General features: G+C 38.1%; 1 protein-coding gene across 2 annotated transcripts in view; it reads left to right on the forward strand.

Annotated features, from left to right (window-relative positions):
- The window catches only part of CDYL (chromodomain Y like), a 105,803-nt gene that overhangs the window by 58,713 nt on the left and 19,182 nt on the right, over positions 1 to 27,908 (forward strand). Inside the window, exon 3 of one of the 2 annotated variants that reach the window (XM_050891264.1) lies at positions 24,020 to 24,064. The exons of the other annotated variant lie outside the window; for it this stretch is intronic. Coding sequence (XP_050747221.1) covers positions 24,020 to 24,064 — 45 coding nt within the window. The remainder of the gene's footprint in view (positions 1 to 24,019; positions 24,065 to 27,908) is intronic. 2 annotated transcript variants of the gene reach the window in all.

Consider the following 27,908-nt stretch of genomic DNA (forward strand, 5'->3'; position numbering starts at 1 on the left):
TATTTATAGGGATGGTATAGTTTTACAAAGAATGTAAGTTCTCTTGCTTTAGAAGTCAGGAAATGTTTTGTGACATACCTGAAAATTGTAATTCAGGGATTTTTATACCTCTTTCTGCATTGTTAGCCATTATTATTTATGGAATAGTTCACTCAACTATTATTTATGAAATTACTTTTACACTGTGCAGACATTCAGAGATTCTAATCGTTGCCCTGTTAGGATAGGCATTGGAAAAGCAGTACGAAGGTGGAGCTCTGATCTGGTTCCTGCTGAGGTCCTTACTGTGAAGCACCTTTCTCTAGATCCATATATGAAATCCTTTAAAAAATGCTTAGAGAACTGTATAAAACAATCATTTGGAAAAAAATATCACAAAACTTAGATACTTTAAATAAAGAATACTGATTTTCACTCATCCTTTTTTGTTTTGGGATAGTCAGCTCAAAAACCCCTCCAGTGTAAACAGATTTGTTACATTGTATTCTCCCCTCATCCCTTGCATTTCTGGACAGCTTTCAAATTCAGTGGACACTTTTGAGAAATACAAGAATGAGTTGAAACCAACTGTAAATGCGAAGCTAATTCTTATTTTACCAGGCATAACATTTTATTGACATAGATAATTTAAAAATAATTTTCAGCATACCGAAAGAATATCCTGCTAGGGCTTCTCTGAAAGTTGGTGATTGTGTGAAGATGTATTTGTGGCAGTGCAGGGCAACATCCTTTCACCAAGGAATTCAAAGATAGGTTTTTTTCTTATATTAGTACACTCAGGGAAACTTAATATGGTAATAATGGGTATTTCAAACAATTTAAGTGTGTTTTGTGATTTTCTGTTTTAATTTCGGAATACAAAGGATGACAAATTATTCTGCATTCTTTAGTTTAGAGAATCATCTATTTTTACTTTCTGTGCACGTGCAGGCAATTAGCTTGAAAACCTGTTTTAAATATTTAAAAGTTTATACAAAACACAAGTTACATCTTTGCTGTTATTGAAAGCTAGTGAGACATCTTGTTTTCTTGTTTCTTTGCTTTGCACGTTGACAGTGCTTTTTGTTCCATTAGCTTTGTTGGGTCTTGTATAGTCAGTTAGGTTGGGGGGATGTTTTTAGAAATGATCTTTTGGAGCACAAACAATGGAGCAGCAAAAAACCCTTTTTAAATATGTGAGAGGGAGAAAAAAGAAATTTAGACATATTGCTTATCTCATGTCCTTGGTAAAATTGTTCAGGCATGACTGCCTTTAAGACACATGACAAATCAATGGTATGGTTTTTATTTTTTTATTCAATTGATGGTTTAGATACCTACTGTGTTTATTGACCTCATGGGGAAGTGCTGATGCTCTGCATTTTTGGAAATCAGATTTCTTTTGATTTGCATTTCCAAATACAGATGTAGCTAGCTAACATTAAAGATTGAGCTCTAAGTCTTCTGGTAAAGTAATACAAGCCAAAACAATCAGTATCCCTCACTGATCTTTATTTTTCGGCTTGCTGTGAAACTTTGAGGAAGAAAATGGACTTTTAAAAATGTTATGTTAAGATATTTTGCTCTTAAGTCCTTTCTTTTCTAGTATTAAGTTTTACTCTGGCACAGTGGTCACCTTCAAGAAATCATTATTCCTCTTGTTATATCTTGTCATAGTTAAGGGTTCCCTGTTACTGTTTTGTTGGCATAGTCCAATCTGAAATGTCATCTTATAATTGAATAAGATATATTAGTAGATTAGTGATTGATGCATGAAATGTTAAGGAGCACTCCATGCTCTATTAGATGTTTTGTGCATATCAATAATACACTTTTTTTTAACAAAATAATAAAAGACATAATTGCAATTGTGTGAGCTTTCTTTTTGAAAAGACAGTGAATTCTTATAATAGAGTTGCATTTATTCCCAGCTTTTTTAAAATTATTATGTTTTCTATTTTCAAATTCCTGGTATGAAGTCTTATACCAAATTTATTTATATCATATTGTTTTAGATTGTGGCAGGTGAAATTTAGGCCCCAGTGAAAGTAATACATCTCTCTAGATTCTTTTCAGTTAAAGTGTAATATGAAGAAATTATTACTGCACTATTGTGTATTATAAATTACAAACCTAGTAGGGTAATGTAATACAAATAGGCCATATACTTACATATGTTCAGGTTAAAAAGGGTGGGGGTAATACTAAATAAAATTTATTTCAGGATAAACCTGTATAAAAGTCACTCAGTGGGTCTGCAGTTGACCTGGCATTAACATCTCTATATTTTTGCTGTAATTTTGTCTAATATTTTAATATTTAGCCAGTGTAAGAATTAGCTATGCTATGATCTTCTAACAACTTAGTTAAAATTGATGATCACATCGTCAAATGTTTCAGTCTTTTATGTGTTGATTTTTTAAAATATAGTTTTTAATATACTTAAATATTAGCCTATCTTCCTACTGTAAGTACTTCATGTATTCTTTGGATAGGCTTCATATTCTTTGAAGACTCCAAAAAGAAAAATCCAATATACTGAGGCAATTTTTGATGGGTTTTAATTACAGTTTGACTACATATTTCTATCTCTAAAGCACTTCCCTCCAGTTGTATGTGCTCATTGGTTTCTCTGTCCCCTGGCTGGCCCTGCTATGATGCTAGCACCCTCGCTAAGGCGCTGTACCTGCTCTCCCCCTGCCCAGGGAGGAGGAGGGATCTGCACAGGAGTGAGTTTGGCAGCACTGTGTCAGGGTTAGGGAAGGCCCTTGGGGAGGCTGTTGGAGCCTTTGGATGAAAACTGAGATACCCCAGCATCCCTGGCAATCCTCAGCAGTTAAAGAGGATTTCTGTTGGTTGCAGAGTGATATTTATGTGGTCATCGTGTGCTTTTACAGACCTTGTTTATAGGTCAGTAAGTTCCTTGGTATGTGTCCAGTTTTCACAGATACTCTTGTAATTCTGCTCTAATTGTACTGTGGCTTCACTTAGAAAGGAGTAAAAACTTTTTGTAGGGGGTGAGGTTAGGTAGGTAAATTGGTTTGGTGTTTGGTTTTTTTATATTTAGATTTTGCAGAAATTGCTATGATATCCTAGAACTGCTCTGCCCAATGTTTGTTGTACCTCAAATCAGTCTCGTTTACGTCAGTTAGATACTGTGGAATGACTGTTTTGATCAAATCAGCATCATTGCAGTGATAAAGTTTGTAATGCTTAGGCATTTAGTTGATTGGTTTAAAATGAATTCATATATTTCAAAAATGTGGTGTAACAAGCTGAAGAATTATGAAGAACAATAAACAATTGAAATTTTGTTCACAGTATATCTACATTCATGGAGAGAAACTTTTATCTAGAGTTAGTTAAGGTAAAGCCCATCAGAGGAAGGGATGAAAATGAGTGTGTACTCTGTTCTTCTCTTAATGGGGGAAGTAAAGCCTTCCTCAACTTCTGAATTTTCATAACTGTGGTGAATTGTAAGCTCCCTAGTTCTCACAGGTATCCCAGCTAGCTTTTATTCTCATCAGGGAGCAACTAAAAGTCTACAGCCAAAAAATGACTACCTTCATTTCAGTATTTCTCAGATATAGTAGGTAAGGGGGTGAGGGAGTAAATTATTTTTTTTAAATCTCAGTATCTCGTGAGATGCACATTCAGAGTTTGGGGGTTTTTTAGGAAAAAGGTAAGAGAGGTGCAGACAGGTCTGAGTAGTTCTTTCTTACTAGCTAGTTTGCTAGGTTTTCACCTAGTGTTGAGCTGCTAGTTGGCTGGATTTCCATAGGGTTAGTTGTGGGAAAGCCAGATGAAGGAAGAAGATTGAAGCTTGGCAGCTGCTTCATATGGAGCTGTTAGAGCTTAGGTTTCTCAGTCGTCATCTCAGCTATACTTTCCCAAAAGGGGAGAGAGAACACAAAATCGGACTGGCTGGCAATGCTTGGAAATCGTCTGGGCATCCGCTTTGATATGAAGAACTAAACAGGAAAAACTACACAAACATGAAAAATTGAAGTTTCAACTTTGCTCAGCAACCTCCAATCATATTTGCATATCTGTAAAGTCTTTTCAGCATTCTGGATGTAGCAGAGAGGGGAAAAGTAGTGATGCAGGCTAATCTTCTCAAAGACACTTGAGTTAGGCAAAATCATCCAAATAATAATGGCCCAGACTCTTCTAAAAATAAGAATTACATGTTTAAATAAAACCTAAGTTTTGCTTTTTTACTCTTACCCATGTTCAGACACAACAAAGTAAAGTGAGAGTAAGTCATTGGTAAGAAATGGAATATTCACACTACAACTGTTTTATATTTACCTACTCAATTTACCTTTATGTATATAAGAAGAGAAAGAAGATATCAAAATTTCTTACTAATACAGCTATGATTTTGTATACTTTTATCACTCCTGATCATGAGAACTTTGGGTACAAGTCTCCTTGAGATGCAGTTAATTCGGCAAAAGATACAATTTCTTTTTTCTTCCAACATCTTTAACTGCACATAGTAGTTGATCCCAATAGGTAGGTCATGCGTGGAGTTGGCCCCAGAGAATCTATCTTTGGAGTCGTCTGCCCTTTCCCAAAGGTGATGGAGAACCATTTGAGCAGCAAGTGTGGTCCAAGTCCTGAAGTCCTTTCCTTCCCCTGCCTCCCAGGGATCCAGGCTTGCAGCTCCTGCTTGTGGGATGGAAGCCGCTAGCAGCAGCAGCTGCCCCATGCTGCCTGCAGCAGCTGTGTGCCCTGCCTGGCAGCAGCAGCAATCCCAGACCCGTCCCCCCTCGAGCAGTGTTTTAGCAGTCTCGGGATGGTGTGTGCAGGAGCAGCTGCTGTCGATGGAAGAAATGGAAGGCAGGGCTATTTGTATGGGAGAGGGAGAGGAGGGGGAAGGACCTCCTTACACAGAGTGTGGAAGGTGATGATCTTGAGTGGGGGTGCAGGTGAGGCATTGAAAAGAAGCTGGAAACACTGGCAGGAGGGGAAAGGGACCTTTAAAGTTGGACGTGAATGCAATGACTGCTGAATTTGGACCACCCTGGTACAGTGCATAACACACAAATTCCTTGAGTTAGTACTAGTATTCTTTCAGCATGCTCTTATTTAAAAACAAAACCAGTAAATTGTTAAATTATTGGAAAATATTAGGACCATCCACATTCTTCATGCAGAAAATTCTAAAATCACTTTAGTTTGTGGGTGTTCCTTAAATTTTAATTATGTGTTGTATGAGGCTGAAATGAGAGGATGACTCAGTTTTGGTGTACTACGTTGTACTACTGTGTGGTAAATGAACCTCTGTACATCAACACACTTGGATATATATGACTTCCCTATTAAAAGGAAACCATGTAGTATCTATTAAAGGTGGCACACAGTGATCTCAGAGTTGAGGTGTAGAGTAGGAAGGGTCAGGGGAGGGGAGTATTTGGTAGTATTTGGCTTCCTTCTAAATTATGTTTGTCAGTATGTAGTGATAATGTTTTCTTTAACATGATACCCTTCTACAAGTCTTTGTAGTGGTTGCTTAGGCTTTGCAGTGAATGGAGATTAAAGGTCGTGATTCAGGAGGAATTGCATAAAAACATAATATGAAGGCTATCAACAATGTCATACAGAATCCTACAATACAGCGATTGCATGGCAGTATTACTAACATACTTTATGACAGGATTTCTTGTATAAATACAAAAAGTTGCATTAGGCACTTCGGACTAACCTTAGGTCATGAGGTTTGTCCGTCAAATGTGCTCAGCAGCATGGAGGCTGCAATTTGCAATTTTTTTTCCCCACAGTTGGAATGCCTTTTTTTTTTTTAATATAACATTTAAGTCAAAAGACACTGAGGTGATCTAGTCTGTGCTCCAGTGTATTACAAGTCATTACATTTCATCACTTATTGCTGTATCCTGAGTTAGCTTGAGTTAGCCTAGAGTATTACCAGACTCTGGAGACTAAATTTTTGTTTGTCATTTAATGCTGAATAGCAGGGAGTTGATTAGAAAAAATATGCTCAGATGAAAATACTTGCTTTGTGTGTCATGTTCTGCATAACGTCTTGAGAGGATGCCATCTGCTTCTGAATAAATAAATAAACTGGATTCCTATTAAAAGAGCTTGCTTGCAGAAAAGCAGCTTATGTTTCAGCCATGTACACATAGCCTAGCCCTGGTAATGTGCCCTCCAAACACTTCCTTCTGGTAACCTCTGCTTTTCCCACCAAGACCCATGCAGATTGTTATGCCTCCCTGAATGCCTGAGTGTGCTGACAATGAAAAACTGTGTAGGCTGGTTATTAAAACTTCTGTTGAGGTCATCCTGCTAAAGGGCTTCCTTTCACTACTAGCAATTTCTTCCTTTAGTGTCCTTCTCAACTGAGGAAGAGAATAGAGGTGGGCTCCGATGATCCCTTGCTAAACCTCTGCAGCATGAACTCTGGCCTTTCTCTTGCATGTGAAAGTTGAGTTGGCATAAGGGGTTTTATGAATACAAGAGAAGTACAGAGGGGTATTTGTTGTTTCTCTTGTATAACAAAAAAGGGTTGGGGTTGTTTTGTTTTGTTGTGGTCTTTTTGTGGTTTTGTTGTTGTTGTTGTTTGTTTTTGTTGCAGTTGCCTATAGAGTAGCATATGACCAGAGAGATTTTTGAATTTTACGTGTGTCAAGATGAGCTGTAGCCTGGGAAGATTCAATGTGAATAGATTTTAAGACAGAAGGTCTCACAAACACATTGCATTTTTTTTTCTTGTATTGTCCAGGCTATGGAGTTCTGCAAAAGTAAGGAAAATATTTTAGACTTAAAATTTTTGGAAGTTGGTTACAGGAATATCCTCAGGTTTCCTGTACTGAACCCTTGCAAAGGTGGGAAAGGTCCTGTCAGAAAGAATGGATTTTTCTCTCTAAAAAGTGTTTAGATTGTTTTTCCTGTGCCTTGCTAAAGTGTCTTCTCCAGTTTCATTCTGTCTGTTGAATGCAGCTTCTTCAAAATCTTCAGTCTATACCGCTCCTTTGAGGGGAAGGAGAAATATAGCCACAGATGTCTATTAGGCAACCTAGCCCAAGCCAGCTATACTTTTCCCCCTATTTAATACTGTGGTTAAACATTAAGTAGAATGCTTCCTACACCTGCTTGCACAATGTCTTTTTTTCCTTCTATCTGTACCTCTTATCACTCCATGGTTTTGGCTGCTTGTTCCTGTCCATATCCTTTAATTTATGCCAGCCCACTTAAAGGGGCTGAGCAGGGGCTGAAACCAGCAGGCACTGGGCAGAGGAGGATCTTTAAACTGGCACTGCTTCTTACAGAAGCATGCCCTAGATGTATTTTTTTAAAAGCCTTTTTTTCTTTTTTTTTTTCACTGCTAAAAATATCTGGTGCAGTGGTGGAGAGTAGTGAAGAGCTGGTTTCTTCACTGCGCAAAAGCCCTTATTACAATGAGTAGCGATACAGAGATAACTCTGAGGTCCCCTAATTAACAATCTCTTAGGTGCTTGTAACTCCTACGCAATATAACAATCTGCTAACCCCCTCATAGAAGCAAGCAGTGTCACTAAGCAGCTTCTTCAAATACAGGCAGTATGTAATCTATGAACATAAAAACCTCTGAACTGAGTTTTATACCAGTAGAAAGATTGCTTTATAGCTCATCTAAGCTAATACAGAGTCTTTTTAATGAAGATTTCCCTTAGCCATCTTTACTCTTTGCATTGGCAGCTGTGTCCCTGTGGATGATAAGAAAGGAAGTAGTAACTGAGTCGAAACTTTGCTTCAGCCAGGAAGTTTATAGTTCAGACCCAGCAAAATGTGGCCTGGGCCATTAGTCAATATGACTTTTTGGAACTGCCTGATGAACAAAGATGCCTTTTGACTTCATTAGACTAATGTGATAGCAGGTCAGAGAAAGCTAGAAGCTGAACAAATTTTAAAAGGTAGTATTTAACAGAAAAATGTGTCCCTATTCTTTACTCAGCTCTATAATAAGAATAATTACCAAGATCTAGCGGGTAGTCCAATGAACAGAACACACTGGGTTGTATTTGGTTACTCAAAAAAATTATGTGATTCAGTCTTGTGCTTAAGGTGCTATTTTTTTCCTTCTCCTTCTCATTAGACATTCAGATATCCTCTTGAAGGTTGCTCAGGGCTTGTTTAGAGTATCTCCAAGGATGGAGATTCCACAGCTTTTGGGGATGCTTGTTCCAGTGCTTGACTACCGCATTATGAACTTTTATTTTTTTAACCTAATATCTAATCTGAATTTCCCTCGTTACAACTTGTTTCCACTGCGCCTCATCCTTTAATGTGCACCTCCAAGAATAATCTGGTTCTGCTTCTGTACAGCCACATGTTAGGTAGTTAAATACAACACGAGTAAGATCATCAGGTCTCGTTAGGTGCTTCTTTCTAATGTGTCAGGCCATCCTACGTAGACTGCGGGAACTAAAATCTGAATAATTTTTGCTTTTCCTTTTTAACTTTCAGCATTGGAAGTCTGATTTAGGGTGGAGAAGAGGGAATTTCTTAGTCTGAGAATCTCCCATCTACCTCATCAAATAGTCAAATTAAGCTTGTAAACTGTATTCAACCTTGTTGTTGTTCAGTATTAGTTGCTGTTTGAATAATTTGATTATTTTGGACATGTAGCCTCACAGTCTTTGTTACAAATTTGGAGAATTTGAGAAATCAATAGGGCTCCTCAAGTAGATGCTGTTACCAGATGGGAATTCTGTGGTGTGTGTTCTGGAGTTGGTTTAAATCTCTTGGAGAGTTAAGGCCCCCATTGGCTCTGTCTTTAGTGGCATGGTTTTCTACCAACAGCTTCAAACTAGCAAGATGGTATGTGTTTGTAGTAAGCCTGTTACTCAAACACTTTTTCTCCATTTAGAAATACCTAACATCTTCAGCTTAAGAGCTGTGTAGAACATGTCACTGAAGCAATAAATATTGGCCTTTGTTCAAATTATGATAGCATTGAAACTGGAACTATGTGTGTGGAAAGCAGAAATTTTTTTTTTGTTTGGTTTGGTTTTGGGTTTTTTGTTGTTTTGGGTTTTGGGGTTTTTTTTAAACCTCAGGGATGTTGTTAGGGCTGCAGCTTGGACTAAAGGAGATGTTGATCAGCTTAGTCCATCCTTGTACTGAGGAAGAATTGAGCAAGTGTTTGTTTTCCCTGACAGAGCTTGTATAACCTGTTCTTAAAATACATCCGTAATAGAGATTAAACCATCTCTAACTCACCTTTCATGCTGCTTTGATTAAAAAAGTCCTCTTCCTTTTCTTTCCCCAATATATTTTAATTGATATAGGTTAAGGCAATGCCATTCAGCAGTGATTCTTCCAATGAACAATTCATTTTTTACTTGCACATGCTGTGGAACAGCTGTCAGATCTCTGTACTTACTTCTTCTTATGGACTAAAAAGACCCTATTCCTTTCATCTTTCTTCATACATCTTGTTTTTAAACGTCTTGTCATTGTTGATCAAAAATGGACAGTCCAAAGTATCTCTCTTCAGGTATGGTACTCAAAACTGAATTGTTTCAGCAGATACTTCGCAAGTACTTAGTAGAATGTATCATCTCCTTGCATGTGTTTTTTCCTTACCAATGTGCTTCAGAATTGGGCTTTGCCCTTCTTTCTTACATTACATTGTTAACTGGTGTATACTTTGTGATTGATTATAACCCAATAAACTTTTCTGTGTTCTGCTTCATAGTCTGTTATTCCACATTTTTAGTGCATGTTTTATTTTTCTTCCATACAAGTAAAAATTCCTTTTTCAAGCTATCTTCTAAATTCAGCAATATAATTTAGAAATGTGATCATCCCCTTCTGAAAGCTTGCAGTCCTTTCAGTTTGATGTAATCTGTTCATTTCGTAAGTATGATTTCTCTTCCATTATCCAAGCCTTGAATAAAAAATACTGACTAGAATTGGGCCCAAGGCAGACCTTTGTACTTGAAAAGTATTTTTAGTTTGATAGTGTATGAATAATAACGTTTCTGCGTATATTTTTTTTCAACTGTTCATATACCTTCTCTCACCTCTCAATGGTTGTTACCCTTAGACAATAACTTATCTTGTTATGCCCCCACTGCCAAAAGCATCTACTCAATCTTTTTTTGTTTTTTCCCCTTTATCACTAGGTCATTTATTTCATTTCAAGCAACCTGTAGAGGTTGGTTGCAGGTGTGTGTGTGGGGGGGTGGTTTTGAGTTTTTGGGGGGTTGAGTGGGTGTTCAAAATTGGGTGGCCAAGAGCAGGAGCCAAAATTTTGTTGAAAAAAACCCAGCAGTGGTCCAAGTATATTTACAGGTGGAAGTGTAATACTTAAGTAGGGGGGGGTTGCTTCAGCCCCCCCTATCTATTCGTATAACCACTGCCCCAGTAACCCTATGATCTGTCACAGCATACCTTTTCCGCATGTCTAGTCCAGCAGCTATGATTACCTTCCGAGATTTCCTAACCTTGTTTTGCTGTTCCTCAAACTTAGGGGGTGACATGAGCACCTGTGAGACTTTCTAGATTCTGCAGACTTCCTCATTTTATCCTTGTGAAGCTAAAAAGGTGCGGTGAGATTGCTAGACTGTGGTTTTGGTTTTTCTGACTGGCACCAGGAAGGCCCAGCGTTTCACTGCCTTGGTGCAAGATTGGGCTGCGCTGGCTGTCTTACCTTCCTCTTCTGTAGCAAGGAATAGTGCTCGTGGGCTGTTAAGTTGTGGCGTCCTCTCCCAGAGAAGACCTTCACATGTCCTCTAGGTGGGTTGTGTGTGATTGTAGCCTCTGAACTGCCCCAAGTAAGGTTTGTCCATCCCGCTACCAAGCGTGACCTTGGGCTGCTTTAATTTGTGACTGCCTTGCATTTTCATCAGGTTTTGTAAATCAAAGTGTGTGCTGTTCCTGAATCAGTTACAAATTTGAAATGTTTTGCCTATCAGATTTTAAAGACCACGCTGGAGATTAGCAACCCAAGTAAGTGTAAGAGGAAGTGTTCCTCCACACTTGTTTTTTTTTTTTAACACCCCACCCCCCACCCCCCCCCCAGTGTTGGACTTTATTGGTCTGATTTCCTTTTGGTAGCATTAACTACATGTTTTGACCAAGGAACTCTGTAATTATAGTTATTTTAAGTATTTATTTTGGAGGAGGAGTGATTTGCAGTGCATCTTTTTTCCATGGGAATCCTTCCCAGTGTTTATAATGCACCAGCTCTTTTATTGCACAGTGACTTGCAGTTTCAGTAGTTGACACTGCTGAATCAGTTGCACTTTGTTTCATTTTTAGCTCCAGCCTTTCTGAAAAGTTATGCACTACTTGTTTGAATAATTTGGGTTTATGCTTGTTTCTGCTCATACCACAGTCACAATGCTTTATTTTCCCACATATTTCCCACTCTTTGGGCTGTGACTTTGTAGGAGAAAACAGGCAGTTTCTTATGTTTTGTATTTGTTTCAGGTAGTGATCTTCATCGTTTTTTTTAAAACAGTGCCATAGTTATTTTAATCTCTTTTTCTCTGTGAAGGTAAATGATTTATAAATCACTTAGACTCTAAGTATATGAATTAGTAGCCTTGTTAGTGGGCTTCAGCTCATTTAAATTAAGGTTTGTGATTCAGAGGGTAGGGGGAAATACTAATTCTCAAAATATCTCATAGATTTATATAATACTAGAATATGTACTGAAAGAATGACTTTCAGCATTTATCACTCCTAGCTTGAAATAATACAAGAAAGACAGCATCTCGTTCCATATTGTTTGCTAACTGTACAGAATTATGGAAAATTTTTGTGCTCAAACAAAATACCTGGCTAGCATAAAAAAAAAGTGCATAAGGGGTGAAGTCACTAATTATAAATTAGCGAGCTTCAGTTAAGTGAATTTCTGCTGAGAACTTTTCCTGTCTGGTCTCTGGCTTCCTGTCGCAGGCTTAAAGAAACAGCATGTGTATCCTAAAAACCCACTTATCTTTTTGTCCTACATGCTTTTCACTTTAAGACTGTTACAATGATTTTTTTCTGTAAGCAAAGTAGCATTACCTTGAGACTTTCTTGAAAACATTTGACTCTTACTGGTTTTAAATATATTCTAGAAAGTTGACAAATCTAGCCTGTGTTGGGTTTTTCTTGTTTGCACGGTAAATATGACCTCAAGCTGTTTAAGAACCAACTTCACAGGGTCACCACTCAGAAGGATTAGAATATTTTTACAGTTAAATTTAATGACAAATTATCTGTGTTTAAGAAAAATGATTAGTAGGTTTTGTTCTATAATTTTTATTTTCTTTTCATCAAGATACCAATGAAGACCACTTGATTTCAAATGTTTGTGCAACAGTGTGACAAACAAAAATGCACATCTCCAAATTTAAATACAGTTTGTAGTTCATGGGTTGTCACAGTATGTTTACAAGGATCTTTGTAGTTCTGTAAGCGGTAACATTTTGCCAGAAGAAAGAGGCAATATACCTTCAAGAACAATATATCTTTCTAAGGGATAGTAGTTGCTGTAGTCTGGGAAGCCTGGAGTGTAGAGTAATACTTTTGATACCTGGTGGTGACAGGAAAGTTATCCTGGCTCGCTGTGCAAACGAGAAACTTGTCTTAGTTTACAAGCTCACCAGAAATACTTAATTTAGGGCCTTTTGTGGTTGCATGCAATTGCAGCTTTGCTTTTGCTTTTGTCATAACTACTGCTATGTGAAGGCTGTAGTGGGATAGCTTCTTTCTAGTGCACCTGTGAGGGAAGTGGCATAATATAATTCTCAAATGTGGATTTTCTAAGGAGAAGTCTTTGTATATTTATTTGATAGTGTAATTTGTGGTGATGTGTACACATAGCACTAGAAGTGCGTTACAGATGATGCAGAGAATGAGCTTAAGTGTGTCTAACATTAAGTATGTCTAATATTACCTGCCCCATAAAACTCCCAACACTGATGCCCAGTTCTGTAATCAACCCTGTGCTTCAGAGACTCCTGCCTTGTAAATTCACAGGTCAACATTGCTACTTATGTAATACATATGAAACTAGTCGGGAATTTTTGTATATATTTTTTGTATATTATTATAGGTAATAAATAATAATTGGGGGGGAGTTATTATATATGAATTAGATTAAATCCTCTTTAAGCCACATTCTTTGTTTTTTATTGTCAGTGTAACAAGCTTTTGCCCACAAAATGTACTGATCAGATTCTAGGATCAAGTGTTTTCTTTTTTTTGCCTAAATTATGAGAATTCAAATTTCATTGCCTGAATCTGCTGCTCTGAATTAATAACATGATTAAATCTAAGAGGTAATAATCTTCATATCTCTACCTTAAATTTAAGACACTACAGAATTTGATAAATTTGTTATTTCATCTTTTTGCATGTTATTAAAGGTCAGGTAATAATAAGATCCCCTGAGACTGCATTTGTAAGTACATGGCAAATCTCTGCTTCTCAACTATTCTGCTGTCTGGTCATGCCAGAGACCTAAGCTCAGTGTGAAGTCATTAACACGGCTCTTTAGGCTGGTAGGAAATGCTGCAAAAGTATCAGGTTGATCTGAATCCTTAAGTTTTACGAAGACGGTTATGTTTGGCGAAGAGTAATTTCATTCGTGAATATTAAGGGCTCTTGCTGCCTCTTCCATTTCTTTTAGTCTTCTCATGGTTTTCTCATGTGATTCTTGCAAAATTCAGTCAGGTGGGAGAAAGGCTCAGTAGCAAATCATTGAATGATTTGTGGCCTACGAAATGTAGAGTGTTTTAACAAGGGATTCTGACCACTATTTTTTGAGAGCTGTCTTGTTTGCATTACAGAATATAAAGTTAGTAATTTTATAAACTTCTTCGAGTAACCTGCAATAATGGGTAGTTAACTGTAGCATTCCTGAGATTTAGATTTTTGGCTTAAAATGAGCAAATGCCAAGGACATAGTGCTCTTTCAGTATCACATAGCTCATCTTATGTTATGCGGACATATGGATTCGTTCTTTCTTACAGAGTTTTTTGCTCATTTCCAGTATGAGCATTCATTAAATTCACTGGCAGGTATTTGATTTTCTCATAATTAAAGTAAAGTTGGCGTAATTCTGATCATTAATTGCTTTATAATTGTTCGGATACTTTACCATACGCTGATCTTTCCATAAAGGAGCTAATATATCTCCAAAGCTCTATTTTGTGTTTTTAATAAAAAGTTGCATTTCACTTGTGAAGATATGCAGGTGTTTTTTAGGGGCTTTTTGGAATTTTGTTTTTCTTTAAAGTCAGTTTATTCTTTTACAGTAGAGGCAGATACTAGGATACTGTCCTATGCTATTACTACTCAAACAAAAAAGTCCTTGATACCTCAACACTAAGTACAGATTTATAGTTTTTATTTCTCTGTATGTTATCTTCACTCTTTCTGTCCTCTTGTTTTAGCTTTTCAGTATAATCCCCATAGTAAGGTTTTGTTTTTTTATACTAATAGGTTTCTTAGGTTGTTGGTTGGTTGGTTGTCTGTTTTTTGCCCTTACTGTGTAACACAGTTTTTCAGTTGCTGTGAGGTGAAAAGGCATAGGGAACAGTAGCGGGATAGAAATAAAACCTGCAGAAAACATGTTACTCTTCACTTTCTAGCTTATTTGAAAGGATTTAAACAGTAAAAATCTGTAAGATGACAATGAACATTCAGTAAGAGCGCCACAGGCTTCAGTGAGTGGAAATTCAGTAAAACATCTCCTACTTTGAAAGCTTATTCCCCCAAATCTACCCAAGTTTCCTGAGCAGAAGATACTTGGGCTTCACCTGATTGCTGTTCCACAGCTCCCTTTTTTTGCCAGTTAATTTTAGAGTGAAGTCCTACAGAAGGATGTTCTTTACTTTGCTTGTTTGGTCTTGGTTCCATCTTTAAAATATTTAGATTTCTCTAGGATGTCAGTATTTGTGGTTGGTTTAGGGACTATATTTGGTTTTTTCCCTCTTACAACTATTGTTACACATTTTTAAATTGTGAAACAGATTAACAGCTAAAAGACAAATATTTTAAAGTTTAGAGGGTATTTATTTTCTTTGTCTGTGTATCTTTCTCTCAAAACATTGTACATTGTTATAAACCAAAGGAATTCCATAGACAAACACTCTGTTTGACCAAATGTGTTTGCCTGAAATACCCACGATTCTGTTACATTAATTTTATCGCAGTTGTTACAAGCACAACAGAAGTAATATTCCATCTATTCTACACTGCTGTAGTGGTTAGGACTGCCATAACATTGATGCTGCCATAACGTTGATATTCTTACTCTCTCATCTCATAAGGTTATGGTCTGGCTAGTTTGTTCAAAGTTGCACTGGCCTTTTTGGCTCTAAATCTCATGTTGATGTTCATGGACTACTCTTAAATTTTTTATTATTATTATTTTATTTATTTATGAAACTTCAGTACTTGGAACTTTCAATAGGGATGTGAATACTTGCTTTGAATGACTGATTTTCACAATATATCAAGTTTGGGACAAATGTATCTACGCAGAGAAATGTCTATGTGCTTCTGATTGTTTACGTCTGATTATATTTCACTTTTGCTATTTTATAGTAATACTTAAGAGTATGTACTTTGTCATATTTTGTAAAAGAAAATAGGTCTTAATGTGGTCACATTGTTAAATTAACCAAGAAACGAGTCTTTGCCAAGAGATAACAAAAGCGATTTTTGAAATGTAGGTTATGGATGTAAATTAGATAAGCCAATATTAAATGAATTTTAATACTAAAATCCACATAGTAAAAGAATCAATTACACTGGCAAAAAAATTACAAAAACTGAATTAAACAATAATTGATTCTCTTGAATCATAAATGCAGCTTTGCTAAGCAGATGAGAAGGAACAATTTTCAGTGCAAATTAACCTCTTTTACTATGATAGATAAAGAAACATCCTTTCCAGGAAGAAATTTTAAAACAAAAAGTTTACATGGAATTTTTAGTGTGTGTAGGTTCACACAGGCTACCTTTCAGTGGACAGCAATATCTAATGGATAGATTTCCACTGAAAATATAACAGGGAGTGATTGTTATATGACATGTTTGTGGGGGTTGGATTTGGTTTTAGCCATCTTACTTGCAGTATTTAAGCTTTGGGACAGTGATGAAACTTTTATTGCTTGAGAGTTTAGCCTTTTGGGAAAAGGAGGGGCAAAAACCTCAGGCTCTTCACCTATCATCCAAACTTAAACACATTACCAGAAGAAGAAAGGAAAAGGAAAAGTAAAGGAAAAAGTCAATAGCAGAAAGTTTTGTGGTGAGTATTGGGCTTGCATCAGAGGGAATTACGTGGAAGAAATGTATGGGATGTCAGGAATTCGCATATCCTGAGAGCATCATACATTGCTCAGCAGTTTGCTTTCTGAAGAACTCAACTGTCAAAGAAGGTGAGCGATCGTCTGCTCCTCAGACAAGTCTTTGTGCAATGATTTGCAGTTCAACACAGCTTTGGCCTTTGTGTCAGAGATGTGCTTTTGCTATCACGTTAAAATCCATTCAGACTTGGCCACCTTTTAAGTCTTTCCAAAAATGTTTGACTGTGTGCACACTCAGCAAAACCCTCTTCATTTTTTTATCCATTACATTGCCTGAAGATCACCTACACTGAACATAGTCTGGCTTGGAAATGAATGTAACAGTGCCTGCAAATGTTTCCTACCAACATAATGCTAACAGCAGAGGAAGCAGTCTCCTTTTAAGTGAATGGATCTCCTCAGCATAGAAGTACTGCACCCACTAGCTAGACTTCTTTGAAAAGACTTTTTTTTTTTTTTTTTTTTTTTTTTTTTTTAAAGGGGAGTGAGTTTTGTAACCCTGCTCCTTTTGTGCTGGGAGGGCTGTGCCGGCTGGAGCAGGGACAGCTGAGGCTCTCTCTGAGCAGGCCAGGTGGGGAAGGGGTTGCTCACCAAATTACAACCAGCTGTGGCTGCCTCTGCTGGCACGCAGCTAAAGACTCTTTCTGCTTCAACTCCTTCCTCCCCCCCCCCCCCCTTCTTGACGAATTTCACCAGCCTTTTCTATCTTTCTATAACCTAATCCTGTGCTTCGCTGTAGAAGAGTGACTCCGTGCCCTTGCCGCCCGTCCTTTCCGTGTCTGCCCGGTGGGGAGCCCACCACCTCCTGCCTGCCAGCCTGGGACAGCAGCTGCAAACTGGCGGAGGGCCAAAAGCACCGCCAGCGTGGAAGACCCTCCTGCAACTCTTGTTCAGCTGCCGAATGCTCTTTTGACTCACGGTGATGTTTCCCTGGCAAAGTAGTGCTTGATTTAAGGGGGAAAAAAGGAGGAACCTGAAGCCCCTCAAGAAGCAACTGGCTCTGCTTTGCCTGAGACTTAGGGAAAACCTGATTTCCCCTTCCCCCCCACCCTCCCAATATGCTTTGGATGATCAGGTAACTTTCAGCATTCAGAAGTAATATAGTAACAGTGGGCAAGGCTGGGCAAAACAGGGAGTTGCAAAACCACTGTAAGGCCAAGAAAGGGGAAAAAATACCCTCAAAAAGTAACTGTTGTCACCCCCCTCAATAAATGCAGTAAGCCAGGGAAACATGGTGCTCTTGAACTCCTTATGTCCACTCTTGCTATTGTTTTATCAGATATTCCTGGCTCCCCCACATCAGGGGAAAGGTGATTTTACAGTGGTCTGCACTTAAATGCCAATAATATCAGAGGAATCAGACTGGCTTTGCTTCTCTTGCTGCAGCCCTGCCAAATTCTAGCTTAACACCAAGCGTTGCAGAAGGTCATCTCAGAGAATGACTCCTAGAGTTGGCCATAAACTCCCTCGAGCAGTACAAAAGGTATTGCACAGTTTATCCAATAATAGCACCCATATTTAATTTAGATAGTATTTTGGTTGTGCTGAAACCAAGGAGATTAGCAGTTTCCTCTGATGAATGACTGTTCATGTTCCTTACCCTTGGAGAAAAGGGAATTGTCATTTTTATTCTGATCATTTAGAAGTTTCCTCTTACCACAGGCTATCTTTCTCATCATTATTTTGAAACTGTTAGAAGGCTATCATTTCTTGTATGCAGTCATAGAGTCCAGTTTCCTGATTTGGAAGTATTTTACAAATAATGTATAAAACAGGAGTAGTTTTCACATCAGTGAGGCCATTGCAGAAATTATCAGTTCAGAATGGAGACTGCAATCCATAGGAACATTCTTACAAAGACCTTACATAGCATGAGACGCTGAGCTTTATGGCAGAAGTACAGATACATACCACAGCTGTGGTTGTGGCTTCCCAGACAAATATTCAGGCATCTCCACAGAAGAGGATTTTTCCCCCCAGGGTTCATTCAAGGACACAGGCAGAGAGCTCCCCATCAGGACTGAAAGCAGCAGTTAGCTAAGAATCTGACTGTCATTGTCCACAGTTTGCTAATCTGCACCTGATACCATCGGTCCAGGTACCTTGTCTTTGTATTCCAGCTTGTTGAAAAGCAACTGCCTTTAGGTCAGGACAAAAAGGCATAAATGCTACATAGTGTGATCACATATGCATCACAGAATACTAGGAAATAGGGCTGGAAGAGACCTTTGTCATCTAATCCATCCTCCTCCCCCCAGACTGCTCTGCAGATGCTGTTGTTGATTCAGTCAAGTGGTCTTCACATGCAGGGAAATCCATCAGGGTCACTGGGAAACACCTGTAGCTCTGTGGTTAAAGAATGTGCCAGCTAGTAAAAAGGCTAGTAGCTGTTGTGTCACTGTGCAGAAATAAAAGCAAGGAACTGCAAAATGGAGGTAGGTTCTCTCTGAGGGTCATCTGGTGGAGCAGAAGGTGTTTTAGGTAGTGCAATAAAGTCAGAATGCCATCTGCTTTTGTAGGTGCCCTTGGGACATCAGAAATACTGATAATTCTACCTAGTCAAGGATGCAGGGAAAAGAGTTTTAATGAGGTAAATTTTCAGTGAAAATAATTCACGTGTCTCTGGAGATGCTTGATTTTCTATTAAGCCATTTTTGCCTGTGAGGACTACAAAATGGGGGAATCTTGTTTTGCTTCCAGAGTCTGGGTTGAATTTACTTGTTGTTGAAGTGTTTAGTTGCATCAGAACATTAAAAGACACCTCTCGAGCATATGATAAGGTGGAATTGCAACACAGGGCAGTGGATGTATGTTATTTTAAGTGGACCATACTTCACCTTTTTTGCTTAGGGGTCCTGGTTATTTGCCTGGTTGTGTAGTATGACTGTACAGGGCAATCAGCACTAGTTCACTAGTGAGCCTGTGTGGGACAAATGCTTTTGGTTTTGTAGAGGAATCCTGACTGGGAGAGGGGCTGTTCCAATGCTTTTGGAAGGAAAATAATTGTGAGAAGTTGTGGTTTCCAACTGCCTTGTGACTACTGACACGCGTAGCTTTTTAAGTTACCTAAGCAGAGTGAAATCACTGACAGACCCTTTCGAAGAGTGATCTTGAAACAGCACAGGCCTGAATTCAAGCCATTGGTTTCCCTTTACCACATAAGGGAAACATCTTTCCAATCTTAGAATTTAAGATTAAATAATTTCTGGCTTTCAGCTAAACACATGTGGGACTAAAGTTATGATTAATTTTAAATCGACCTGTAAGATATAGTACTGGCTTTCTTCTGCTTCAATTTTAACCTTTCTCAAAGAGAATCTAGCGAGTTAAAAGCTTTAGTAGTATTTGCAAACTTTATTATGTTTCTTATTTATCTTTGCTACAAGTAACATGAATGATATGTATTCAGGTTCATACAGCAAAAGAATTAAAACTACTGCATTAACTCTAGTAATAAATGTTATAATTATATTACTCCTGAATGGATATGGCAACATTTTTTTTTAACAATAGAAATTGTAACAAAAGCAGAGCTTAGAACAGGGAAGAGCAGAATCCTATTTACAACTTAGTCCAATTTATTAAATACACATTTGACTTTGTTTTGAAGCAGCATTTTTATTTTGGTTCAGAACACTTTCAAAGATGTTACATAGAAGGATTAAATCTGAAAACAAAAGAACCACCTGTTTAAGTTTTTTGCTGTGTCTCCACCCACTGAGCCAAAATCCATTATTTGCCCACTTCTGCTCTTGATTGCTTCCTACTTCATGGTCATCATCATATTCATTTTTCATATGTTACAAGGAACATATGTAAGCTAGATGAAAAGGAAGGGGAAATTTTAAACTTTAAACCTGAATGTTTTAAACCTTAACCAGCCTAAAAGAAGGGGAAAGGCTTTGCTTGCTGGCTGGTATACACAGAGTGACACACAGTGAAACACTTGTCTTTGGAAGGAGCAGTTATGAGAGAACCACCCAGAGTGGCACGGTGTGAGTCTCTCTCTGAAGACAAAGCTGTTTCATGGGCTGGGAATCATAGAATCATTTAGGTTGGAAAGGACCTTTAAGATCATAGAGTCCAACTGTTAACCTAACACTACCAAGTTCACCACTAAACCATGTCCCTAAGCAACATATCTACATGTCTTTTAAATGATGGGCAACATATCATGGCATGTAGAAGGAATGTGTTTTGACATGAAGCCTACTATTTACCGTAGCCATTAGTTTAGAAAAAACAACTTTCCCAGCAGCTTTAGAGGCAATATCAGTTGCACTGTTTTCTGCGTCCTTCAAAAGGCTGACAAAGTCAGCAACTAAACAATCCCAAATTGGCTTTTTGAGTACATATTGCGCTAATATAATTCTCAGAGATGTCAGGGCACTCTCTAACAACATTTTCCAGGAGCTTACTGGAGCATTTGTTAGACTGATTTGTGGAGCCTCAGCCTGAACATTAGTCTCCTTTCCTATTCCACGCAGTTTACTCTAGAATTTATTATAGTCAAAACTCATGCTGCTGGGACAGTCCTGGACCTAGCAGGAAAGGAAGTCCTTGCTTATGAAGAGGAGGTGATGAATAGCTGCGCTTCTCTGACCGTCCCTGTTCATGCTTCATCCTCTGCAGACTGTGGCAGCCTCAGCGGATGCGTGGCTTTGCCTCCCACCTCCCACTCTAGCTCGTGTCTCAGTGGGACATCCTGTCTGCTTCTGATGCCATTTTCTTTTCTGTGGCAACTTTTCTCATTTCTTTGCTCTCTAGGTAAGCATTGATAAACTACAAATTGATGGCAGCAATGAAGTGTGCTATGTTTCCCTCACAGATACCTGCAACGTTTTTTTTCTCATGATTTTTCTGTTTGGGAAAGTGTGAAGAGTTTGCATCACAGGCTGTTTTCTACAGTATAAACAAATTAGTCCACTGATCTGTTCTAAACTACAAGTCACCTTATGCTTGCAAAAGTAGTTCATAATCTCAATGTTTATTGTAGCCATGTAATTGAAATATTAGAAGATAGATTCACAGCAGGTGGGGTTTTTTAAAATGCTTTAGATTGTAGAGCATGAAAGAGGATGTAGCACTACAATCATACCTGTTCTCTGATGATTTCAATTCTGCCAGTTTCCTATGCAGATAAATCAGTAGTGTTGGAGTTTATTTTGCAATACTGGGACTCGATCTCATAATTAAATGGTTTGCATGAGGAAATACCTACTCTTTTCTATAATTGTTATCTGCTAGTCAGTATATTATTTGAACTGGAGAGAAATGTGTTGCTGTTCTCTTTAGACATGCTTTTCACATTACTCTCGGTTATCCTGTCCTCTTTCCACCACCCCCTCCTCACACATTCTTGCTCCCTGCTTGGTCAGCAGCAGCACTCAGGAACTGATCAAGCTGAAAGCTAACCCAACGCACCCCGCAAAAATGTTTGGCTTGTTCCTGCTGTTAAATTAACTTTGTCAATTTTTGTGGGTTTTTTGGCGTGTTTTCATTTGTTTATGTCAGTTTATTACTCATTTCTTGCTACTTAGTCATAAGTTGATATTTCTGTCCAAATAGTGAGCCCGGAGTAGGAAAACACTAATGCTTTTGCCCGGATAGTCTGCTGTAGTTGAACTATATTTAATGTTTTTCATAAATTTGGGTTAGGATTCCAGTTGTCTTACTTAAGACTGGGAAAGGAAAGGAAAGTCAAAGGGGGTAAAAACACTGATGATGGTAAATAGTTTTGAACTGGAATTTGGTTTAACTTTGGAAGCTCTCGTGGAATTGTTCAGCAGATGTATCAGTGGAGGGAGGGAAGGTATTAAGGAACCCAGCTGCCTTGTTTCTGGGTTAGACAGAAATACATGAGATGAATGACTTGTTTCTGGTCTGGCAGACTATACAGGGAAGAAACAGAGCAGTGAAGGGAAACAAATCTTAATTTTCATGTTATGTAAACTAGATCGGTACTTAAGTACCGATAAGTAATTCAGTATGTGCTGCTTGCCCAGATCACAGGGGTATGGTGAGGCTCATGGAAGGTCCTTGGCTGATTTTCCTGAACTTGCCAGGTAAATGGAGTGCCAGTCTACTGGCAAGAACAATCGAGCCCAAGGACAGATGTGCGGCAGACTTCTTCCTCCTTGTAGCAGGGGTGAACTTGGTTAATACACTTGCAGTGTTGGTCTGATCTGAGCCAGCATATGATCATGCTGCTTCTTGCTCGTAGTCTCTTATCTGGTTTGAAAGAAGGGGGAGGGGGGAAGTAATCTTTTTTTTTTTTTTTTTTTTTAACAAAACACCGCATTAATTCTTTTAGAAATTTCAATAAGCATATGATTTTGTTTAAGAATTAATGAAGAAGTAAGATGATCCCACTGCAGCATTTTTGCTAATTATAACGATTCAAAAGAACAGCTTGAATATAAATTCCTTTGAGATATAGATAGTATTTTAACTGAGCTGTGGGGAGAAATATCTGATGGTGTGGTATCTTCTGTGAGGTAGCTATATTGGAAAAGTCATCTACCGTAGTAATTAAAAATGGACAAGCTGTTTGAGTTTGTAAATCACCAATATGTTGATGTATAGATAATAACAGAATAGAAAACTACAAGTGATGTCTTTGTTTCAGTTAACTATTGACCTTACGGCAACGTACTAGTGATATGGCAACATATTCTGAGATCAAATGGAGATGCAGAGTTTATTATAATTCTGTACATCAAACTCCCAATGACAGAGAATGTTACCATTCTTATCATACAATAACCCTGAAATCTTTGCTGTTACTAACTTCCACTTTTTGGCATCAGTAGAAACTTTCATGATTTAGGACCTTATAAAGTAAAATTAATTTTAGATAGAAAATTTTTACTTTTCAGTGTATTTCCAACTTTATATCACTAAGAATAATTCTATGTATACAGCTTCAATGCTGAGCAAAATAGGGTTGCTCCTGTGTGGAGATATTATTTTAAATCCTGAACTTTATATTAGATGTAAGTATATATGATAGGGAGGCTTCTGACGCATGTTTTGTAATAGTATGAAACTGCAAAATATTGGTAAAATATATGGCAAGTAATGAGTGAACTCTTGTAAGAAGATGAAATTTCTCTGCAGTATCCAGTATGGCTCTCCTGAGTTTTGCTTTGGATCCCCAGTAGGTTTTAATTGGAAGAACACTTTTGAAACGTGACTTTGAGAGCAGTCTTGTTTATAAACAGAAATAAACTGCAGAGGTTTAAGGCTTTTTTTTTTTTTAAAGTTTTTTTCCAACTCTATCTGAAACTACATCAACACAAATTTTATTACTCAAGGTACCTTCCAAATTTGCTAGTCTTTAAGCCAGCAAGTCTCTGAGGTATTTCACTTACTACATAGATACAGTGTGATACAGACTATCACATTTGTCTGTTTCTCTTTTTTTACTGTCAGTCAGCAATCTTGCCATGTTCAAGCCTTTTAGTCTGTCGTTTGTTATATGTACAGTATATTCATACTCATTATAAGTCTTTTCTGGTTTCTTATGGCATGCTGGTTTCCCCACTAATACTTTAATTGACTTTGTAGCTTACACTACATTTCACTTTTATTTTTGGTCTAATTCTCCTCTCATTTTTTTAATCACTGGAAAAATAATTTGTGTTTAGGATCTGTAACTATGAGAACTTTAGAGTTTTACTTTGCATTTCTAATACCCGTTCTTTATCTGTTTTAGCATCTCCCTGTATTCTTCCCAGTGTTCTTTACTTCCTATTTTCTTGTAAGTATAGCATATTCTATTTTTCCCCTCAGTTCCTATTGACATGTTTAACCATGTGGAGTTAATTGAAGCTACATCTCACTCCTGAAGAAAATAATTCAATTACTGTATAAGTTTAGTTCCATTTACACACCCTCTCCTTATGACTGGGGTATCTTGCTATTTGTCTAAGAAGTATTTAATGCAATATCTTTTTACATAACACATTTATCTAAAATTGCACAGCATTCATCTTGGTAGAAATTAAATTTCAATTCCATTTGCTGATACTGTCCTGTTTCTATTTTCTTTATTCTGTTTGTTTAGTGGTTGGAATCTGACTTGAATAGGTGGGTCCCTGGCAGGTTTCAGGAAACAACCAGTCATGTAATTCATCTATCATTTTGTCTCATCTATGGCATGTTTTAAATGGTTTCCAAATTAAAATTGAGCTCACAATCATGACTAGTTATGCACTAGTCCCATTATTTTTGTGTACACGATCTTTGCTTTAGTTAATAGTAATTCTTCTGTCTTTTATGTAGTGATTTCCTCTGATATTTTTGGTTTCTCCGTGTGTTCTTAATGGATTGTTTCCTAAGGCAAGATTCAGCATTTTAGGTGCCTGCTGTATCTAAAGAAGTTCAGAGTCTGTCACGCATGAACCACCTCTTAGTAAATGTAAGTCCAAGCACAGCTTTATGAACTTCCCGCTGAACATCTGAGGCTCCAGTGCTGGACTTTGGAATTGCAGCAGTTGGAGTTGCAACAATTCCCAAGCCAAAAATTCAAATGGAGATTTTTCTCCCCCCCCCGGCCCCCCCCTCCCCCCCCTGTTATCAGGTTGTGGACCCAAGTCCTTCCATGCACTTGCAGTGATAATATTTTTTAAAATCTACAAATTCACTCTTGAACTATGATCACATGTCCTGGTTTTGGCTGGGGTAGAGTTAATTTTCTTCCTAGTAGCTGGTACAGTGCTGTGTTTTGGATTTAGTAGGAGAATAATGTTGATAACACACTGATGTTTTTAGTTGTTGCTAAGTAGTGTTTATACTGAGTCAAGGATTTTTCAGCTTCTCATGCCCAGCCAGCAAGAAGGCTGGAGGGGCACAAGAAGCTGGGAGGGGACACATCCAGGGCAGCTGACCCAAACTGGCCAAAGGAATATACCATACCATATGAAGTCATGCCCAGTATATAAACTGGGGGGAGTTGGCTGGGAGGGGCGGATCGCTGCTCAGGAACTGACTGGGCATCGGTCAGCAAGTGGTGAGCGATTACATTGTGCATCACTTGCTTTGTATATTCTAATCTTTTATTATTATTGTCATTTTATTATTATTATTATCATTATTTTCTTTCCTTTCTGTCCTATTAAACTGTCTTTATCTCAACCCACGAGGGATTTTTTTCCGATTCTCTTGCCCACCCCACTGGGTGGGGGGAGTGAGCAATCAGCTGCATGGTGCTTAGTTGCCGGCTGGGGTTAAATCATGACATCACACCAGTATGACTACTGTGAAAAGATGTGCTCCTACTTGCATCTCCAAATAGTCAAATAAACCTTACTTTCCTATTGCCAGCTACACAGGCTATAAAATTCTCTCTGAGGCCACTGCACACTTTGATTTAAAGCATCAGATATGATACACTTTGTCTTGTTTTTGTGTAGCAATAGGCATTATGATACCTAACTAAGCCTCCCTTGTTTTTGGCACGGTTGACAGTAGTTGCTAAGTCCTACTCTCTGAGATAGATCTTAACTGGTTTGTCTTTTTTAAACTTGTTCTGAAATTTGTCTTAAACCACATTGATTTTTCTGTTGGTTGGGTTTTTTTTCTCTGCCACATCTGTAACTTCCTAATTTCTTGATTATTTTTTTCTTCAAAATTTCAGCCTCCTAATATTAGTCTTCGTAATCTTTTAGAGGCTGTAGTTTCATATTAATATATTGGTGCTGCTGAAACAACATGTCCCACTTAAATATCATAGTGCTTATTCCATTGCTTCCTTAGCTGTCTCTTCTGTTAAGCAATAGCATCAATATTGCTACTTGTGCTTTAATCTAGATACCTATAATTTCTGTAAAGAGAAAAAAATCCAGTACTTTATAAAAGCAGATTTTTACAGGGTAAAGTAGCTTTTGGGGATTAGGACCACCTGTAACTAATAATCCTGGCTTCTATACTGACTTGCTCTGTAGCCTGAGGGAAGCCACTTTTGCAGCTCTGCACCATTTTCTATGTATGGCAGCAAGTGTTAACTACTTAATTAGTGCTTTATGGAGTTATCAGTTTAGGTTTTTTGTCTGTGAGATTTTCCCTTTGATAGACTGTTCATAAATATGAGAACAGTCAATGAAGTAGAAAGCCTAAGGTCTTAAAGAGAAGCTGATTGCTTTCCTTAGCAATATGAAGAGTACACACCCAAACACTACCCATGCATGTGCAATCCATCCTGCTTGTGTAAGGGCAGCTCACTGCCTCCAGTTCCTCCCAGCTGCTGGCTGAGATTGGTTCACTGTTTTTGGCTGTGGTTATTTTCTTGTGATTTACCCTGGGCATGGTGGTGTTTTTTTTAATTTGCTTGTTTACTACTATATTCTTGACTTCAAAATTTGCTGAAAACGTGTTCTTATGATGGGCGTTTTCCCAAGACTCATGGCCATGTTCGAGATCTTTGCTATCTCTGCAAATCCAATGACATGGACAACCATACCATTTGTACTGGGGTCAAGCTGTGGGGCAAGATGATGTGAAGACAAATGCCTCCTGTGTTTTCTAGTAATTGCCTGTGGTGATACAGGACAAAGCCTAATTGAGGGAGGATATCATATAAGTTTTCCTCAGATGCAAAGCATCTGATCCAAGTGTTTTACTCTCGGTAGTCTCCTACTGTTGACTTTAGGACTTTCTCTGGGCTTTTGTTGTTGTTGTTGTTTGTTGGGGTTTTTTTAATTATTATTATTTAATATAGGAAGAATAAAGAATTCTGCATATTCTCCATGAGTCCTCCAATTCAGGCATGTGCTTTACATACTTGCTGATCCTAGCTAGTATTGCCAAAAACCAAACAGGAGAGATCAGATTCAGCTTGAGAGCACAGGTTGTATTTACTTAACTGTTTCCATCATACCTTATTTCAGCTGTTGCCGGTAGATCATATTTGGGATTTACTCCTCTCCAACAATATAAAAGGACAAATTTGGCAAGGTGATATACTGTTCTGAATTACTTTTTCAGTTCAGAGCATCTAACTATCCAGCACCTGTTCATGAGATACCCAAAAATACCTTTCATCATCCTGCTTTTAATGTGGGCTTATTTTCCCAGAAGATTGGGAAAACTGGTGGAGAGATTGCCTCTAGAACAATTTGTGAATGGCTCTTTAGATGTGGTGTAAATAGCAGTGTGTACTTTGCCTAAAGGCAGGGTCTTTCAGAAGTCTTCTTGGCTCAAATCCTGGACTCTCCAGTGGACGCTACTTTCCGTTGAGTACCTTTAAATCAAAAGTAAGAACCTGCTTGGCACATGAATTTCTGAATGTGCCGTTCATCAGAGGACTCTAGAGCTGTGTTTATGCTTCCCCAAGACGTCTGATCTTCTTTTCACCCATACTTTCTCCCCCTGGTGTCAATGCCCAGCTCTGTTGATTTTTGGTCCGCAACCCTTCAGGCAGGAGAAGTGCTCAAGGAGCTAGCAGCCCTCTTGCTTAAGTGCAAGGCTCAGGACTAAATACCCAGCACTGCAATATTTAGTTTTTTCTAAGAGGTACCCAAAAGCTTGAAGTCAAGACTCAAGAGACTCCTCCTTTGTGCTTCCCCTTCCCACCCCAGGCAGTTATTTCTGTCAAGATCAGTAAT

This window comes from Gymnogyps californianus, chromosome 2, assembly GCF_018139145.2.
Source record: "Gymnogyps californianus isolate 813 chromosome 2, ASM1813914v2, whole genome shotgun sequence".
Classification (NCBI taxonomy): Eukaryota; Metazoa; Chordata; class Aves; order Accipitriformes; family Cathartidae; genus Gymnogyps; species Gymnogyps californianus.